Here is a 20,090-nt window from a genome sequence, read left to right as displayed (position 1 = left end):
CCTTTACCTCTCACCCCAGTGAAGTCTCATCTTCCACTTCTCCAGACCCTATTCTGACTCTGTCCACAGCCTCCCTGCTTCTCTCACTCACCCACCTCCATTCCCTGACTCTGTCCACAGTCTCCCTGCTTCTCTCACTCATGACCTCCTGTCCCTGACTCTGTCCACAGTCTCCCTGCGTCTCTCACTCATGACCTCCTGTCCCTGACTCTGTCCACAGTCTCCCTGCTTCTCTCACTCACCCACCTCCTGTCCCTGACTCTGTCCACAGCCTCCCTGCTTCTCTCACTCACCCACCTCCTGTCCCTGACTCTGTCCACAGTCTCCCTGCTTCTCTCACTCACCCACCTCCTGTCCCTGACTCTGTCCACAGTCTCCTTGCTTCGCTCACTCACCCACCTCCTGTCCCTGACTCTGTCCACAGCCTCCCTGCTTCTCTCACTCACCACCTCCTGTCCCTGACTCTGTCCACAGTCTCCCTGCTTCTCTCACTCACCACCTCCTGTCCCTGACTCTGTCCACAATCTCCCTGCTTCTCTCACTCACCACCTCCTGTCCCTGACTCTGTCCACAGCCTCCCTGCTTTCTCACTCACCCACCTCCTGTCCCTGACTCTGTCCACAGCCTCCCTGCTTCTCTCACTCACCCACCTCCTGTCCCTGACTCTGTCCACAGCCTCCCTGCTTCTCTCACTCACCCACCTCCTGTCCCTGACTCTGTCCACAGCCTCCCTGCTTCTCTCACTCACCCACCTCCTGTCCCTGACTCTGTCCACAGCCTCCCTGCTTCTCTCACTCACCCACCTCCTGTCCCTGACTCTGTCCACATCCTCCCTGCTTCTCTCACTCATGACCTCCTGTCCCTGACTCTGTCCACAGCCTCCCTGCTTCTCTCACTCACCCACCTCCTGTCCCTTCATTGAGCGTTCACTTTTTTTCTCTCTCCTTCACCCCATATACTCACTCCATCCCTGCAGATCTAATACAATACACACTGGGCTGCAGATCTAATACACATTGGGCTGCAGATCTAATACACACTGGGTTGCAGATCTAATACACACTGGGTTGCAGATCTAATACACACTGGGTTGCAGATCTAATACACACTGGGTTGCAGATCTAATACACACTGGGTTGCAGATCTAATACACACTGGGTTGCAGATCTAATACACACTGGGCTGCAGATCTAATACACACTGGGCTGCAGATCTAATACACACTGGGTTGCAGATCTAATACACACTGGGTTGCAGATCTAATACACACTGGGTTGCAGATCTAATACACACTGGGTTGCAGATCTAATACACACTGGGTTGCAGATCTAATACACACTGGGCTGCAGATCTAATACACACTGGGTTGCAGATCTAATACACACTGGGTTGCAGATCTAATACACACTGGGCTGCAGATCTAATACACACTGGGTTGCAGATCTAATACACACTGGATTGCAGATCTAATACACACTGGGTTGCAGATCTAATACACACTGGGCTGCAGATCTAATACACACTGGGCTGCAGATCTAATACACACTGGGCTGGTTGATGAAGTGAACCTGTGGATAAGTGAAGCAAGGCCAACGTGTGAGTAAGGGAATGAAGAATGTGTTAGGTAGAGTCTGAACGTTTGAGTTTGAGTCCTGGAAGAGAACGTATGATAGAGTTTAAAGAGGAGTGCCAAGGCGGTAGCAGCAGAGATAGATTGAAGGGACGGTGTCAGTCAGAGAGATAGTGGAAGGCTGAGTGAATAGACGTGAGGAGGGGGAGGGAGGGAGGGAATAAGCCAGAGAACCACACTGCTCCAAGGCTGAATTTTCAAATCTTTAGAAAGCCGAGGAGAGGCTGCTTATTTGAACCATATGTAGGGAAGACGTGGAACAGTTACATGTTTGGCCCATGCAGCCGGGGCCCGGGCCCGGGGATAGTGATGGTTTGGAAGCTGGTACAGGCCTAGAACTCGGAGGCTGGGTGGCCTAGTATTTGTTTCCCCTCGTGCCTTGTGGGACTCTGTGTTTGGTGATTTGTGTTTAATGGCGTGTGTGTTTTGTTGGCCTAGCGTTCCAGTGGTTGTGTAAAGACACCAAAGAGACAGTTAGTGTGATTACAGGGAAGAGAAGCAAAAGTAGGAAACAACTGCTAAAGGTTTTTACTGCCTGGTATGACTCCTTGTTGGGCATCGAAAGTGGAGCTGGCTGGCCTTCAGCCCTCAACCTTTGACACCTAGAGGCCTGTTCATGCCATGAAATATGTTAAAAGGTGTTTGTGAATGGGCTGTATTCAACATGGGGTGTGGCTGGGGGAAGTGGGGCACATCTTGAATATGCTCATGACTCCAGTCATATTTTTTAAGGGCCTAAAAGACTAGAAAGTAGAACTGTTCTTCAACCACTAAAGACCCGTACAATGTACCATTCCCTTGAAATCCCCAAATCCTATAGGAATAGATAGATATAGACCAGAATACTTTGGAATTCCTGGAGTTCCACCTTGTACCAATCCACATCAAGATATTCTGTTCAGATGACTGATCTATGTAGGAAACAGAGATTCCATGCATGGCATGACATTCTCATTACAAGTCAGTAACCTTTTGGTATGTGAGCACCAGCAACGCCCAAGACTCCGGAGGGTTAGGAGTATATGATGAACTCACAAGCTTCCTTGCTCACACAAGCACTCTCTCCCTCCCTTTCGCATGAACACAGACACACACAGCTCTAGGATGCATCTGCACTTGGAGTTGTGTCCCATTGCTATTTTGTGGGGCTTGATCATCTGGAAGTTAAGATACCCTCAGGGAGATATTGTTCTTTCCTCTCAATCCTAGATTTCAAGGAAACCTCCAGGAACAATGTTTTATGGACATTTATCGACAAAGGACGAGAATCAATATAAACGTGTAATTGCTTGTGAAAAGAGCTGTAGAGATAACGGCCTATAGATGGAAACTAAAGCCTTTTATGAAAGCTTGCTCTGCACATTCTATATAGCGTTGTAAAGTCCTTTGAGATAAAGTCCACATATGTCGATTAATATATTATAGCTGTAGTCGAAGTCTACAAGCTCAGCTCCAAGTTCCACTACGGACCTCCAAAGAGCTCACTTCATTGAGTCTCTCTAGTCTCTACCCTAAGACAGATGTTGGTTCCCCCTCCTCTCTCTTTTTCCCATCCATCTATTAGTTCTTTGTAGACATATTGGATCCAGCTAATGATATCCAGTCAGCACAACAATGCTTCCTTTATTCCCCAGTGAGTGTGTTTGTTGTGGAGTGGTGGGCAACAGTCCCCTGCTCAGACTACTAACTGGTGAGAAGCCATCATCCCAGGCCCACATGAAACCAACAAACACTCTGGTTCCCAGATCATCCCAGGCCCACATGAAACCAAAAAACACTCTGGTTCCCAGATCATCCCAGGCCCACATGAAACCAACAAACACTCTGGTTCCCAGATCATCCCAGGTCCACATGAAACCAACAAACACTCTGGTTCCCAGATCATCCCAGGCCCACATGAAACCAACAAACACTCTGGTTCCCAGATCATCCCAGGTCCACATGAAACCAACAAACACTCTGGTTCCCAGATCATCCCAGGCCCACATGAAACCAACAAACACTCTGGTTCCCAGATCATCCCAGATCCACATGAAACCAACACTCCCTGGTTTGCATTCTGCTCTGGTGCCAGTATGGATTCCTCTCTGATGCCAGTATGGATTCCTCTCTGGTGCCAGTATGGATTCCTCTCTGGTGCCAGTATGGATTCCTCTCTGGTGCCAGTATGGATTCCTCTCTGGTGCCAGTATGGATTCCTCTCTGGTGCCAGTATGGATTCCTCTCTGTGCCCTTATGGATTGTGAACATTAAATGATTGTTTCCATTTCTATCCTCACGGTCTCGACTTTAAAGATGAATTCTGATATATCAATATCTTAAATGTTATATTTAAAAATGTATATATCATTTTTAAGGTCTCCATTTGTTATTTGCCAGTGTTGAGAATCTCAGGACCCATTCAGATGTACTTAACACCAATGCTTCCACAGTGTCTTCTTCAACATACAGCTCCTTCCACAGTGTCTTCTTCAACATACAGCTCCTTCCACAGTGTCTTCTTCAACATACGGCTCCTTCCACAGTGTCTTCTGCAACATACAGCTCCTTCCACAGTGTCTTCTGCAACATACAGCTCCATCCACAGTGTCTTCTGCAACATACAGCTCCTTCCACAGTGTCTTCTGCAACATACAGCTCCTTCCACAGTGTCTTCTTCAACATACAGCTCCTTCCACAGTGTCTTCTGCAACATACAGCTCCTTCCACAGTGTTTTCTGCAACATACAGCTCCTTCCACCATGTCTTCTGCAACATACAGCTCCTTCCACAGTGTCTTCTGCAACATACAGCTCCTTCCACCGTGTCTTCTGCAACATACAGCTCCTTCCAAAGTGTCTTCTGCAACATACAGCTCCATCCACAGTGTCTTCTGCAACATACAGCTCCATCCACAGTCTTCAACATACAGCTCCTTCCAAAGTGTCTTCTGCAACATACAGCTCCTTCCACAGTGTCTTCTTCAACATACAGCTCCTTCCACCGTGTCTTCTGCAACATACAGCTCCTTCCACAGTGTCTTCAACATACAGCTCCTTCCAAAGTGTCTTCTGCAACATACAGCTCCATCCACAGTGTCTTCTGCAACATACAGCTCCTTCCACAGTGTCTTCTGCAACATACAGCTCCATCCACAGTGTCTTCTGCAACATACAGCTCCTTCCACAGTGTCTTCTGCAACATACAGCTCCTTCCACAGTGTCTTATGCAGCATACAGCTCCTTCCACAGTGTCTTCTGCAACATACAGCTCCTTCCAAAGTGTCTTCTTCAACATACAGCTCCTTCCACAGTGTCTTCTGCAACATACAGCTCCTTCCACAGTGTCTTCTTCAACATACAGCTCCTTCCAAAGTGTCTTCTTCAACATACAGCTCCTTTCCTTTAAAAATACACTAGACGCTCTATTTGTGGCTGGCGTGAAGCCAGCGTAATTGTCAAAAGCACAGTCGGTAGTGATTTTGACCTGGTAAAGCCGTCGCTCTTCTATTTTCCAACCCTAGAGCCAGGATTGGTAATTTACCCGTTTTATATGAGCTGGCTTGTGCTGAGGTGGGGAGGCAATATCTGAGGTGTGTCCTTAAAAACGTGTGCTGAAGTGGCAATTTCAGTGTGCTCTGGTGGGGATATTTAAGACCAACCAAAAGCTGGTTTTAGTGGTAACGGGTTGGCAACGACATGGATTTTGACAGAAGAAGCGCTGCCTATCCAGCCGTGACGCACAGTAACCATATGCACATGGAACAAGACATATGTGCTTTTTTGTTCCCAATTTGTTCCCAACCCCAATTTCAGCCTTTCCCCAACCACTTAAAAAAAATGTATGCCTTCATGTGAGAAGTTGTGGGTGAAGGAAGTTATTCATTTTGGGGGTGGGTAAACATAGTTGTACCTGATCCCAACAACACTTTCTCACTAAAGCATACTTACCAGAAGTCCAGTGGTACGCTCTGATAATAAAATTATGTGCATCACGAGCAAATATGGCTCTGTACAGTTCTCACAGTGATAAGGCTCTGTACAGTTCTCACAGTGATAAGGCTCTGTACAGTTCTCACAGTGATAAGGCTCTGTACAGTTATTTCACAGTGATAAATCTCTGTACAGTTATTTCACAGTGATAAGGCTCTGTACAGTTATTTCACAGTGATAAGGCTCTGTACAGTTATCTCACAGTGATCAGGCTCTGTACAGTTATTTCACAGTGATAAGGCTCTGTACAGTTATTTCACAGTGATAAGGCTCTGTACAGTTATTTCACAGTGATAAGGCTCTGTACAGTTATTTCACAGTGATAAGGCTCTGTACAGTTATTTCACAGTGATAAGGCTCTGTACAGTTATTTCACAGTGATAAGGCTCTGTACAGTTATCTCACAGTGATAAGGCTCTGTACAGTTATCTCACAGTGGTAAGGCTCTGTACAGTTATCTCACAGTGGTAAGGCTCTGTACAGTTATCTCACAGTGGAAAGGCTCTGTACAGGTATCTTACAGCATAAGGCTCTGTACAGGTATCTCACAGCATAAGGTTCTGTACAGGTATCTCACAGTGTTAAGGCTCTGTAGTTTGTACAGGTATCTCACAGTGATAAGGCTCTGTACAGGTATCTCACAGTGATAAGGCTCTGTACAGGTATCTCACAGCGATAAGGCTCTGTACAGTTATCTCACAGCATAAGGCTCTGTACAGGTATCTCACAGTGTTAAGGCTCTGTAGTTTGTACAGGTATCTCACAGTGATAAGGCTCTGTACAGGTATCTCACAGTGATAAGGCTCTGTACAGGTATCTCACAGTGATAAGGCTCTGTACAGGTATCTCACAGCATAAGGCTCTGTACAGGTATCTCACAGCGATAAGGCTCTGTACAGTTATCTCACAGTGTTAAGGCTCTGTAGTTTGTACAGTTATCTCACAGTGATAAGGCTCTGTACAGTTATCTCACAGTGTTAAGGCTCTGTACAGGTATCTCACAGTGATAAGGCTCTGTACAGTTATCTCACAGTGTTAAGGCTCTGTAGTTTGTACAGGTATCTCACAGCGATAAGGCTCTGTACAGTTATCTCACAGCGATAAGGCTCTGTACAGTTATCTCACAGTGATAAGGCTCTGTACAGTTATCTCACAGTGATAAGGCTCTGTAGTTTGTACAGGTATCTCACAGCGATAAGGCTCTGTACAGTTATCTCACAGCGATAAGGCTCTGTACAGTTATCTCACAGTGATAAGGCTCTGTACAGTTATCTCAGTTATAAGGCACCGAGTTCCTGACATCTATTGCCACTTGCGGTGTAAATTCCAATCCCCCATGGGGCACAAAAAATATTTGAAATGTAGACTCACATTTATTGCGGCATTGTGTTGGGAATAAAGGTGTAATCATCACCTAGAAAATTAAGAGATGGGGCTCAATCCAATCTGCATTGCAGTATTTACGCAGTAGCTCTTTTTCCAATAGTGATGAATTTATTTACAAATTATGGTGGAAAATAAGTATTTGGTCACCTACAAACAAGCAAGATTTCTGGCTCTCACAGACCTGTAACTTCTTCTTTAAGAGGCTCCTCTGTCCTCCACTCGTTACCTGTATTAATGGCACCTGTTTGAACTTGTTATCAGTATAAAAGACACCTGTCCACAACCTCAAACAGTCACACTCCAAACTCCACTATGGCCAAGACCAAAGAGCTGTCAAAGGACACCAGAAACAAAATTGTAGACCTGCACCAGGCTGGGAAGACTGAATCTGCAATAGTTAAGCAGCTTGGTTTGAAGAAATCAACTGTGGGAGCAATTATTAGGAAATTGAAGACATACAAGACCACTGATAATCTCCCTCGATCTGGGGCTCCACGCAAGATCTCACCCCGTAGGGTCAAAATGATCACAAGAACGGTGAGCAAAATTCCCAGAACCACACGGGGGGACCTAGTGAATGACCTGCAGAGAGCTGGGACCAAAGTAACAAAGCCTACCATCAGTAACACACTACGCCGCCAGGGACTCAAATCCTGCAGTGCCAGACGTGTCCCCCTGCTTAAGCCAGTACATGTCCAGGCCCGTCTGAAGTGTGCTAGAGAGCATTTGGATGATCCAGAAGAAGATTGGGAGAATGTCATATGGTCAGATGAAACCAAAATATAACTATTTGGTAAAAAGTCAACTCGTCGTGTTTGGAGGACAAAGAATGCTGAGTTGCATCCAAAGAACACCATACCTACTGTGAAGCATGGGGGTGGAAACATCATGCTTTGTGGCTGTTTTTCTGCAAAGGGACCAGGACGACTGATCCGTGTAAAGGAAAGAATGAATGGGGCCATGTATCGTGAGATTTTGAGTGAAATCCTCCTTCCATCAGCAAGGGCAAAGGCATTTAAGATGAAACGTCGCTGGGTCTTCGTAAGAAGCATTTCAAGGTCCTGGAGTGGCCTAGCCAGTCTCCAGATCTCAACCCCATAGAAAATCTTTGGAGGGAGTTGAAAGTCCGTGTTGCCCAGCAACAGCCCCAAAACTTCATTGCTCTAGAGGAGATCTGCATGGAGGAATGGGCCAACAAAGGGTATATAACAAAAGTATTGAGATAAACTTTTGTTATTGACCAAATACTTATTTTCCACCACAATTTGCAAATAAATTCATTAAAATCCTACAATGTGATTTTCTGGATTTTTTTTCTAATTTTGTCTGTCATAGTTGAAGTGTACCTATGATGAAAATTACAGGCCTCTCTCATCTTTTTAAGTGGGAGAACTTGCACAATTGGTGGCTGACTAAATACTTTTTTGCCCCACTGTATACTGTATATTACAACTGTGAGCAGACTGCACCACCAGTAATAACATTTGGGAAAAAATGATGATTGGTGTGTATTTCTTGTTATGATGGATGCAGCTACGAATATAAACAAATACTTCTCATATCCTACATGTTTTTTTCTTCTTCGTAAAAAGCACAGAAATGTGCATGAAACGGTAAGCAAACATGTTTAATTTGGTCATATGTGGAAATGTGCCTTTTGAATTTTTTTCAGTAGTCTAGTCAAGGAAGCATCATGCAAATATATTGTACCACCCAGTACATTTAGAAAGGAGTGTATTTCATACCGACCACTCCCTTGAGATGATGTGCCTCTACATCGAGAAGGGTGCAATTGCAGCCTGCAATTTGGGACGTTCCACTCTGGAAGGTGGGGGTGCTCCAGTACAGTCGCCCCCGCCTGTCAGGTACTGTTTTCCCACAGTTTTGTTAACGACTGTGAGGGCAGGCGGGAGCGAAGGACGCCGTCTAGCAGTGTCACTGCCGCTAGCTAGTAAGGAGGACTCTGGGAGGTGGGGCTGGGAAAACACAGATCATTCGCTTATTTTCCTTTAGACCCAAAAGTGCCACACATGACGATGTCGTGTTTGGGGGCGGGGGTTCATGAAGGAACCAATGGGATGCTTGAGGGGGGAATGTCCACCTGCAGGAACGCCCAGAATTGCGGGCTGCAGTGGCACACTATTGTCTACGTCACGATTTCAATGGTCAAGTTCAACCGCTAGGGTCCAAAATAGCTTTATTCATTTAGATTTACTACTAAAAGACCGAAATATATCACTTTTAGAACCATCTGTCAAAATGAAGCCCAGAATTGATGTTTCACTATAAATAAGCCTAAAACATCTGGTTTTACACAAAGAAAATAATATGTTCATGAAAGTTACTCTTTAAAAACCAAGCATAGCCTCTCCTCCTCTCAGTAAAGTTTTTTTTTGTCATACCCAATGCTGTCGCCAAGTCGTCCAGACTATCGATACAGGGTTTCTCGTGAGACCACAATCACCAAAGCTTTATTAAAAGGTCAAGTTTGACAAGACTGTGAGAGGACATCCCCTTTTTATCTATGTAGGCTATTACATGATTTCAGACAGCTCCTGTTGTTATTGTGGACGTACAGTACAACCCCTCCGTGGAGGTTATATGCCCATCATGGAATGAGATAACCCGGTGACATTCTTTAGAAACATTTTAAGTTATTTTCCTTTAACAATTTGTATTGTATTTCTTTTTGATTAAAAAGCAAGCCCCTTTCCCTGCTATAACGGAAGCTGGTTCAACAACAACGTGCCTGGTCTCTCTGATCCTGGCCATCCGTTAGCCAAGGAGCCGATACATAAAAGGTTTATGCTTGTGAGGCTTTTGCCGACATGCTTTGGAATGAATTATTCCTAATTCACATTGGCCCACCTACAGTGAATACTCCATTCCGCTTGTATATATCGATCCCCATTTCCAAACGCCGCCTCTTGTCCAGTTACCAAACACACGCTCCTCCAAACAAAAGTTTCAGTCCTATAACACCATATCAACAGCAGGCCTAGGCTATATCTGGCTTGTTGAGAACATGGCTCACACATGTCTCACACAATTTACAGGAGCTTAGTATTTTTTATTTGAGAAGAGTGCGATGCCTAAGGCCTGTACTCGTTCGAAGCCAATTACAACAATGTTGACTGTCAACAATCCAAACATATTGAGCCAACACTGGATGTTTCTGTTTTATGTTGCTATCAGTCGTTAGCCTCTGCTATTTAATAAACTGTAGTATCGATCCACAATGGACTAGGACTAGAATATTCCGTGGCCCCAGACGAATTGGAGATGATGACATCTCAAAGACAGTCAATAACCGACAAAACTTGAGACAAACGCATGCCTTATTAAACAATGGAACGCCTTAATTGACCCGTGAGTGGCCAAGCCCTCATCACACCTACAACTTGTTTATTTATCAAAAACCAGCTCTTTTCACACTACCGGCAGCTATTGAGCTCATAATAAAGGCAATGAAAACCCCAGGACCAAAAGTGCTACCACCAGGGTTTATATTTCTCATTGTGTTAGGTTTGTTAAAATAGAGCCCCTGAGGATCTTGGGGTTTAAATGACGGGTGTTGGGTATACTATACTACAATTACACTACACTCTTAAGGACATGGGAACAAACAGCAACCCTGCTACCAAGTGTGTTGTTAACGGTCGATAGCGGCCGTGCAGCGTTCGTTGAGAGACACTTCTCCACACAGCGGTTTAGGAGGAGAAGGAGAGGTGGAGGAGAGGTGAGGAGGTGGAGGAGGAGAGGAGAAGAAGAGGAGAGGTGGAGGAGGAGGTAGAGGAGAGGAGGAGGAGGAGGAGAGGTAAAGGAGGAGAGGAGGAGGAGAAGGAGAGGTGGAGGAGGAGGTAGAGGAGAGGAGGAGGAGGAGGAGAGGTAGAGGAGGAGAAGTTTGTGGAGGAGAGGAGGAGGAGAAGGAGAGGTGGAGGAGAAGGAGAGGTGGAGGAGAGGTGAGGAGGTGGAGGAGGAGAGGAGAGGAGGAGGAGAGGTGGAGGAGAGGAGGAGGAGAGGTGGGGAAGGAGGTGGAGGAGAGGTGAAGGAGAGGTGGAGGAGGAGGTGGTGGAGGAGAGGTGGAGTAGAGGAGGAGGAGGAGAAGGAGAGGTGGAGGAGAGGAGAAGGAGAAAGAGAAGTGGAGGAGGAGGTGGTGGAGGAGAGGTGGAGTAGAGGAGGAGGTGGGGAAGGAGGTGGAGGAGAGGAGAAGGAGAGATGGAGGAGAAGAAGAGGTGGAGGAGGAGGAGAAGGAAAGGTGGAAGAGGAGGTGGAGGAGAGGACGAGGAGGTGGAGAAGGAGAGGTGGAAGAGGGGAGGAGGAGGAGAAGGAGAGGAGGAGGAAAGGTGGAGGAGAGGAGGAGGAGGAGAGGTGGAGGAGGAAGCGGAGGAGAGGAGGAGGAGAATGAGAGGTGGAGGAGAAAAAGAGGTGGAGTGGTGGAGGAGGAGAGGACGAGGAGGAGGAGAAGGAGAGGTGGAAGAGAGGTGGAGGAGGAGGAGGAGAAGGAGAGGTGGAGGAGAGGTAGAGGAGGAGGAGAGGTGGAGGTGGAGGAGGAGGAGGAGGAGAAGGAGAGGTGGAGGTGGAGGAGGAGGTGCTCCATGTGTTCAGTTGTTCACTGAGACAGACAGTCCTCCCAACTGACTGACTCCTGAGGCATAGTATACTGTACTATATGGAGTTACACCTTGTGGAACAGCGGGGACTCTGAAGGAACACAAACACACATAATAACATACACACTATACACACGTACACATAGATTTTGTGTTGTAGATATGTGGTAGTGGAGTAGGGGCCTGAGGGCACACACTTAGTGTGTTGTGAAATCTGTTATGAATGTATTGTAATGTTTTAAAAATGGTACAACTGCCTTCATTTTGCCAGATCCCTGGAAGAGTAGCTGCTGCCTTGGCAACAGCTAATGGGGATCCATAATAAACCCCAGGAAGAGTAGCTGCTGCCTTGGCAACAGCTAATGGGGATCCATAATAAACCCCAGGAAGAGTAGCTGCTGCCTTGGCAACAGCTAATGGGGATCCATAATAAACCCCAGGAAGAGTAGCTGCTGCCTTGGCAACAGCTAATGGGGATCCATAATAAACCCCAGGAAGAGTAGCTGCTGCCTTGGCAGGAACTAATAGGGATCCATAATAAACCCCAGGAAGAGTAGCTGCTGCCTTGGCAGGAACTAATGGGGATCCATAATAAACCCCAGGAAGAGTAGCTGCTGCCTTGGCAGCAGCTAATGGGGATCCTTAATACACTTCAGGAAGAGTAGCTGCTGCCTTGGCAGGAACTAATAGGGATCCATAATAAACCCCAGGAAGAGTAGCTGCTGCCTTGGCAGGAACTAATAGGGATCCATAATAAACCCCAGGAAGAGTAACTGCTGCCTTGGCAACAGCTAATGGGGATCCATAATAAACCCCAGGAAGAGTAGCTGCTGCCTTGGCAACAGCTAATGGGGATCCATAATAAACCCCAGGAAGAGTAGCTGCTGCCTTGGCAGGAACTAATGGGGATCCATAATGAACCCCAGGAAGAGTAGCTGCTGCCTTGGCAGGAACTAATGGGGATCCATAATAAACCCCAGGAAGAGTAGCTGCTGCCTTGGCAGGAACTAATAGGGATCCTTAATACACTTCAGGAAGAGTAGCTTTTGCCTTGGCAGGAACTAATAGGGATCCATAATAAACCCCAGGAAGAGTAGCTGCTGCCTTGGCAGGAACTAATAGGGATCCATAATAAACCCCAGGAAGAGTAACTGCTGCCTTGGCAACAGCTAATGGGGATCCATAATAAACCCCAGGAAGAGTAGCTGCTGCCTTGGCAACAGCTAATGGGGATCCATAATAAACCCCAGGAAGAGTAGCTGCTGCCTTGGCAGGAACTAATGGGGATCCATAATGAACCCCAGGAAGAGTAGCTGCTGCCTTGGCAGGAACTAATGGGGATCCATTATAATCAACAGGGAGAGTAGCTGCTGCCTTGGCAGGAACTAATGGGGATCCATAATAAACCCCAGGAAGAGTAGCTGCTGCCTTGGCAGGAACTAATGGGGATCCATAATAATCCCCAGGAAGAGTAGCTGCTGCCTTGGCAGGAACGAATGGGGATCCATAATAATCCCCAGGAAGAGTAGCTGCTGCCTTGGCAGGAACTAATGGGGATCCATAATGAACCCCAGGAAGAGTAGCTGCTGCCTTAGCAGGAACTAATGGGGATCCATAATAATCCCCAGGAAGAGTAGCTGCTGCCTTGGCAGGAACTAATGGGGATCCATAATAAACCCCAGGGAGAGTAGCTGCTGCCTTGGCAGGAACTAATGGGGATCCTTAACAAATACAAATACAGAGACTACACCATTACCCTCACCCCCACTTTTTTCTGATGTCCATTAGCTAATCCCTGTTCTGTCATTTAGCATGCAAACACACACGCAGGCATACGCACACTAACGCACACACACATACAGCTCGCAAACCACACACACACCTAATGTCATTTTGCAAACCCTGGTCAACATCTGTCTGACAGTTTAATGCTGTGTGAACATTTTAAGTGAATTACCTAGGGGAACAACCAATTAAATCTAAAACCACTAAGAACACTCCAATGTTTCATCAACTAAACTAAATGTTTTCCAGGGATTTAATAGCCAGTTTCCCTTACACACATAGAGTAATGCTATCTGCTATTAAAGTTCAAGTCAAGGGCAAGATGTTACTGCAGTAAGTAGACTACAGTATTTGCACTTCCAAGATACAGTTTGCTAAAATGACATGCAAAGACTTAAATATAACTGTGTCCAAGTGTGAATAAAGCGAGTGTTTTGGTGCTGTGGATACGTTTGAAATCATTTAAGATGCGGCTAAGAAACCCCTGGTTCGCCAGACCACCCTCCAAACGAAGCCTCCTTTTTCAAAGTGCACACCGACCGCTTATGTCATTTACCATTTCCCTGGTGAGTGATTGTGCCTTTTTGCCACTGGCCACAGCAGAGAAAGAGGGATGAGTGAGAAGGGGAGGAGGGGAAGGCAAAGGAGGAAGGGAGAGAAAAAAGGGATTGAGGAAGTCTGGTTTTCTCTGTCTGATAGCAGGAGAGTCAGACAATGATGAAGTCAGTCCAGGGGTAATTGTAGCTGTTAAGTCATTTCACCACTACAATGACTTCATCCTCTGGCATATTGCTCTTGGACATCTCCTGTCAAACTCGTTCAGCTGTCAGTCTATACCTGTTGGCTTTGGATTGAGTCCATTGCGATTAGAATTAGATTGAGTAATGCGTACTGTGTGTAATACAACGCTGATTCTGTCCTGTCTCATTGCATTTAAAATGTCTGTGAAAGGATTCATTGTAGAGTGAAAGAAACGACCTAATCTGGCGTTTTAGAAACTTAAACTGGATGAATTGTCAATGTGTTACCAGAACCTTGGCAGACTGTTTGGTTTATTTGGAAATCATACCGTATCATATTCAAATTGTATAAAAAGTATCTTTCTAGTATAGCCTATACCTATCTGGAACTATTTCTGTGCACATCATATACCATAGAATTCTACAATTCAAGCATAGAATTCCAAGGATTCGAGGTTTAGGAAGCCAAGCTAACGGGTGTATGTCAGATAGTGAGGAACGAGAAATCCAAACACCATGGTAGAATCATGGCAGACACATGTCTGGACCTGTCATACCACAATACTGCATCCAACTATATTATATTTAACTGTAAATGTTAGCAAACACTTTATTTGATGTATGACTGGTTTTGGATACTCTGACTGGCCAGATGAGGATGGTCTCTCCCTCTGCGCTCTGGTTCTTCACAATGTTTATCTAAACTAGCTATGTTTCCTAGACACGGTCACCTTGGCCTTCTCTTTAGAGGTGTACTTTGTAGCAAAGGTCATAGATAAGATTTGCTTGGTCGATTGGTTGACTGGTTGATTGACTAACAGCCTTTCTTTTCTCTGTGTCACATGCAGGTACCAGATCCACACGGGCCTCCAGCACTCGGTCATCAGGCCCACCCAGGCCAACTGCCTGCCCCTGGAGAATGTCACACTACCCCAAAAGCTCCGGCAGGCAGGCTACGCCACCCATATGGTGGGCAAGTGGCACCTGGGCTTCTACAAGCGTGGCTGCATGCCCACTCAGCGCGGCTTTGACACATTCTTTGGGTCCCTATTGGGTAGTGGTGACTACTACAGCCACTATAAATGTGACGGTCCCGGCATGTGTGGCTATGACCTGTACGAAGGGGAGGAGGCAGCCTGGGAACAGGATCGGGGCCGATACTCAACCTTGATGTTCACCCAAAAAGCTGTGGACATCCTGGCACACCACAACCCCCAGAAACCCTTATTCCTCTACTTGGCCTTTCAGGCAGTCCATTCCCCGCTACAGGTGCCCGCTCGCTACTTGGAGCGCTACAAGTCCATCCCTAACTTACATCGTCGCAAGTACGCCGCCATGGTGTCCTGCCTGGACGAGGCCGTCCACAACCTCACGCTGGCACTGAAGCGTTACGGTTTCTACGACAATACAGTGATAGTGTACTCGTCAGACAACGGGGGTCAGCCCATGGCCGGGGGCAACAACTGGCCTCTCAGGGGGAGCAAGGCCACCTACTGGGAGGGGGGAATCCGGGCCGTAGGCTTCGTTCACAGTCCCCTGCTACTGAACAAGGGGACCCGATGCCGGGCATTGATCCACATCACAGACTGGTTCCCCACCCTGGTGTCCCTGGGGGAAGGGACCCTGGACGAAGATCTCAACCTGGATGGCTACGACGTGTGGGAGGCCATTAGCGAGGGCCGCCAGTCCCCCCGCCACGACATTCTGCACAACATCGACCCGATCTACACCAAGGCAAAGAACGGCTCATGGAAGGCTGGCTATGGCCTCTGGAATACGGCCATCCGAGCCGCCCTCCGGGTGGGCCACTGGAAGCTTCTCACGGGGGTGCCTGGCTACAGCGACTGGGTCCCTCCGCAGACCTTCTCCAATCTGCTTCTGACCAACCGCTGGCATAACGAATATGTCCGCTGGGACCAGGGGAAGTCCGTCTGGCTGTTCAACATCATAGCCGATCCCTACGAGAGAGTGGACCTGTCTCTACGCTACCCACACATAGTGAAGAAGATGCTAATGCGGCTAGCACAGTACAATAGGACGGCCATCCCGGTGCGCTACCCGGCTAAAGACTCCCGCTCCAATCCTAACTTCAACGGAGGGGTGTGGGGACCCTGGTACAAAGAGGATGAAGATGATAGAGAGACTAACCTCCTTACCAACAACCTGGCCAAGAAGAGACGGAAGAAGAAAGTGAAGAAGAGGAAGGTGAAGGACTGAAAGAAAGGTGGAGGACTAGTTTTTTTATTTATTGCTGTGCCTTTTTGTTGTGAAAGACTTTTAGATGGTCAGATCTCAGGGATTGACACACGATCGCTCTTTAAAGATTGTCCTGCTCAATGATTTGAAGACTTTAATGGACTGGTGCTTTGGATATTACATGAACTCAATGGACAAATTGACCTATATTTGCCTCAGAGAGTAGGCTTTAAGGAAACAACCCACTTTAATAACTACTGTCAGACCCAGCACCTATGACCTCAAGACTATGAGTTAGGGCCTTTAAATAATGTTTATTTTTCTAGATTTTGATTGCATGCTTGAACTTCTGTGACCTTACGATTTTTATTAGATTTCTGACATTTAGGCAAAGAGAAAATAAATATAGAATTAATCTTTGTAGACGGCACCATATATTTGGGCTAAAAAAAAAGAAAAAAGATTAATAGTTATATTATATTAGCTGTTGATTGTAGTGTTGTAAGAAAATGAAAACAAAATGTCGGATTTATATTGGATAGTCAAATGAGATTGACTCTGTTTCATGAGTACAGTCCGTCTGAACTTGAGAACAGTCTATGTTCTCCCCATTAGTTCTGTCTAGTCTGGCACCAGGTAAACCTGAATGTAAAAGAAATTAGCTAACAAAATAAAATATGTTTTTCTCATTCTCTCATTTGTCTCATTCCACCTCTTGTCTTTCTCACCATCTTTCTCTCTCTGTACTTCCATGTCTCTCTCTCTCGCTCCCGCTCTCTCTCTTTCGCTCCCGCTCTCTCTCTCTCGCTCCCTGTCTCTCTCTCTCTCGCTCCCTGTCTCTCTCTCTCTCGCTCCCTGTCTCTCTCTCTCGCTCCCTGTCTCTCTCTCGCTCCCTGTCTCTCTCTCGCTCCCTGTCTCTCTCTCGCTCCCTGTCTCTCTCTCGCTCCCTGTCTCTCTCTCGCTCCCACTCTCTCTCTCGCTCCCTGTCTCTCTCTCGCTCCCTGTCTCTCTCTCTCTCTCACTCCCGCTCTCTCTCGCTCCCTGTCTCTCGCTCCCTGTCTCTCTCTCTCTCTCTCTCTCTCTCGCTCCCACTCTCGTTCCCGCTCTCTCGCTCCAGCTCTCTCTCACTCCCTGTCTCTCTCTCTCTCGCTCCCACTCTCACGCTCCCGCTCTCTCTCTCTCGCTCCCTGTCTCTCTCTCTCGCTCCCGCTCTCTCGCTCCTGCCCTCTCACTCCTGCTCTCTCTCTCGCTCCCTCTCTCTCTCTCGCTCCCTGTCTCAAGCATTTATTGCCATTTTTATCAGACCCATTTGTCTCATATGTCGGGCGGCAGTCAGTGTTTATTTGTGACCAGAAAAATAATATAAAGCTCAAATTTATCAGATTTATCAGTCTTAGTGTTGAACAGCAAAACGTTCAAGGGAAAAACAGAAATCCCATTAATGGGAACAACTCACATGGGATGGGCAGAGGAACGTAACTCGCAACCAATACGTCAAAGTGTTTAATTTGACTTCCTGTTCCATGGCGTGGTCACACAGGCACACTTATTTATTTTATTTTGTATTTTGATCTTATTTTTTTTACTCCTTTATCTCCCCAGTTTCGTGGTGTCCAACTGGTAGTTGCAGTCTTGTCTCATTGCTGCAACTCCCATACGGACTCGGGAGAGGTGAAGGTCGAGAGCCGTGCGTCCACCGAATCACAACCCAACCAAGCCACGCTGCTTCTTGACACAATGCCCACTTAACCCGGAAGCCAGCCGCACCAATGTGTCGGAGGAAACACTGTGGCGACCGTGTCAGCGTGAACTGCGCCCGGCCCACCACAGGAGTCGCTAGTGCGCGATCAGACAAGGACATCCCTGCCCGGCCAAACCCTCCCCTAACCCGGACGACGCTGGGCCAATCGTGCGCCGCCCCATGTGTCTCCCGGTCGCGACCGACTGTGACAGAGCCTGGACTTGAACCCAGAATCTCTAGTCGGACAGCTAGCACTGATGCCTTAGACCACTGCACCACTCGGGAGGCCGAATGCACACTTTTTGATGAGGTACGCACCCCAACATTTAAAAAACGAAAGAGGTGCCGTTGCTTCGTTTTATTTGTATTTTATGGCCAAATCAGTCATTTAATGATGCTAAATGACTGTTAAATGCCCCCTAAAGCTATATACAATGCTTGATGATGATAGATCCCCACCTAAATGTATTTCTATAAAAGTGTGTTGTTGTTAAGTGCTGCTCTTTACATGCATTCCACATGCTCGTATTAATGTGAGCCTTTTGCTTGGTGCTATTACTGGTGGTGCTACAATTGAGTAAAGAGACCCATTTCTGTAGTTTTTTCTTTTCTCTCCTGTAAATCTAAAATGTCGTTTTTTAATCATGACCAGATCCCCATGCTAAGCCGCTCTCCCCATGGGATGCACTGCAGGTCATAGCTCAAGAATGTAACCAAGGACGACCAAATTGTTTGCTACTTTAAATCCAAATGACAAAGTAGAATTCCACAAAGTGGAATTCCGGAATGCTAGCTCGCATTCCAACTAACCCAACCAGGTCTAGAAATACAATCTTTCCATACTATTGGATGGTCCCCATCCAGACAGCCAGAGATAGGGGCTCGCTGCTGGAACCTTCCCCAGAGCGTGATGCACTCTTCTCCCATACAGACCACCCCACCTCCCCCTAACCTAATCCGTGCCAAGTCATGATCTCAAGCTACACCACATAAACCCCCCTCTATGGTGGCTAACCGACCGAGGCTAACCGACCGAGGCTAACCGACCGAGAAGAGTTTTTCCCATTCACATGACCCGACAAGAAAAACCCCAGTCAAAGTCCAGACCTGAATCCAATCGAGAATCTGTGGAAAGAACTGAAAACTGCTGTTCACAAATGCTCTCCATCCAACCTCACTGAGCTCGAGCTGTTTTGCAAGGAGGAATGGGAAAAAATTTCAGTCTCTCGATGTGCAAAACTGATAGAGACATACCCCAAGCGACTTACAGCTGTAATCGCAGCAAAAGGTGGCGCTACAAAGTATTAACTTAAGGGGGCTGAATAATTTTGCACGCCCAATTTTTCAGTTTTTGATTTGTTAAAAAAGTTTGAAATATCCAATAAATGTCGTTCCACTTCATGATTGTGTCCCACTTGTTGTTGATTCTTCACAAAAAAATACAGTTTTATATCTTTATGTTTGAAGCCTGAAATGTGGCAAAAGGTCGCAAAGTTCAAGGGGGCCGAATACTTTCGCAAGGCACTGTATATACACTAAATATACCCTCACCTCTGTTTTATCCATATATACACTATATACACTATATATACACACCTCTGATTTATCCATATATACACTATATATACACTATATATGCACTATATATACACACACCTCTGTTTTTATCCATAAATACACTATATACACTATATATACACACCTCTGTTTTTATCCATAAATACACTATATACACTATAAATACACACCTCTGTTTTTATCCATAAATACACTATATACACTATATACACACACCTCTGTTTTTATCCATAAATACACTATATACACTATATACACACACCTCTGATTTTATCCAGATATACACTATATATATACACTATATATACCCTCACCTCTGTTATTATCCATATAGACACTATATATTCTCTATATATATATATATATATATATGTATACACTATATATACACTATATATGCACTATATATATATATATATATGTATGTACACACTATATATACACTATATA

At 46.2% G+C, this 20,090-nt stretch overlaps 1 protein-coding gene across 1 annotated transcript in view; it reads left to right on the top strand.

Moving 5' to 3' along the window:
• Nucleotides 1-17,010, top strand: part of LOC110500728 (arylsulfatase J) — a 30,851-nt gene extending 13,841 nt beyond the window's left edge. Inside the window, exon 2 of the mRNA XM_021578252.3 lies at nucleotides 14,974-17,010. Coding sequence (XP_021433927.3) covers nucleotides 14,974-16,342 — 1,369 coding nt within the window. The 3' untranslated portion in view covers nucleotides 16,343-17,010. The remainder of the gene's footprint in view (nucleotides 1-14,973) is intronic.
• Nucleotides 17,011-20,090: the final 3,080 nt, after the last annotated feature.

This window comes from Oncorhynchus mykiss, chromosome 21 (assembly GCF_057628025.1).
Source record: "Oncorhynchus mykiss isolate SJ-2025 chromosome 21, ASM5762802v1, whole genome shotgun sequence".
Taxonomy (NCBI): domain Eukaryota; kingdom Metazoa; phylum Chordata; class Actinopteri; order Salmoniformes; family Salmonidae; genus Oncorhynchus; species Oncorhynchus mykiss.
This window is presented reverse-complemented; position numbering and strand designations above follow the sequence as displayed.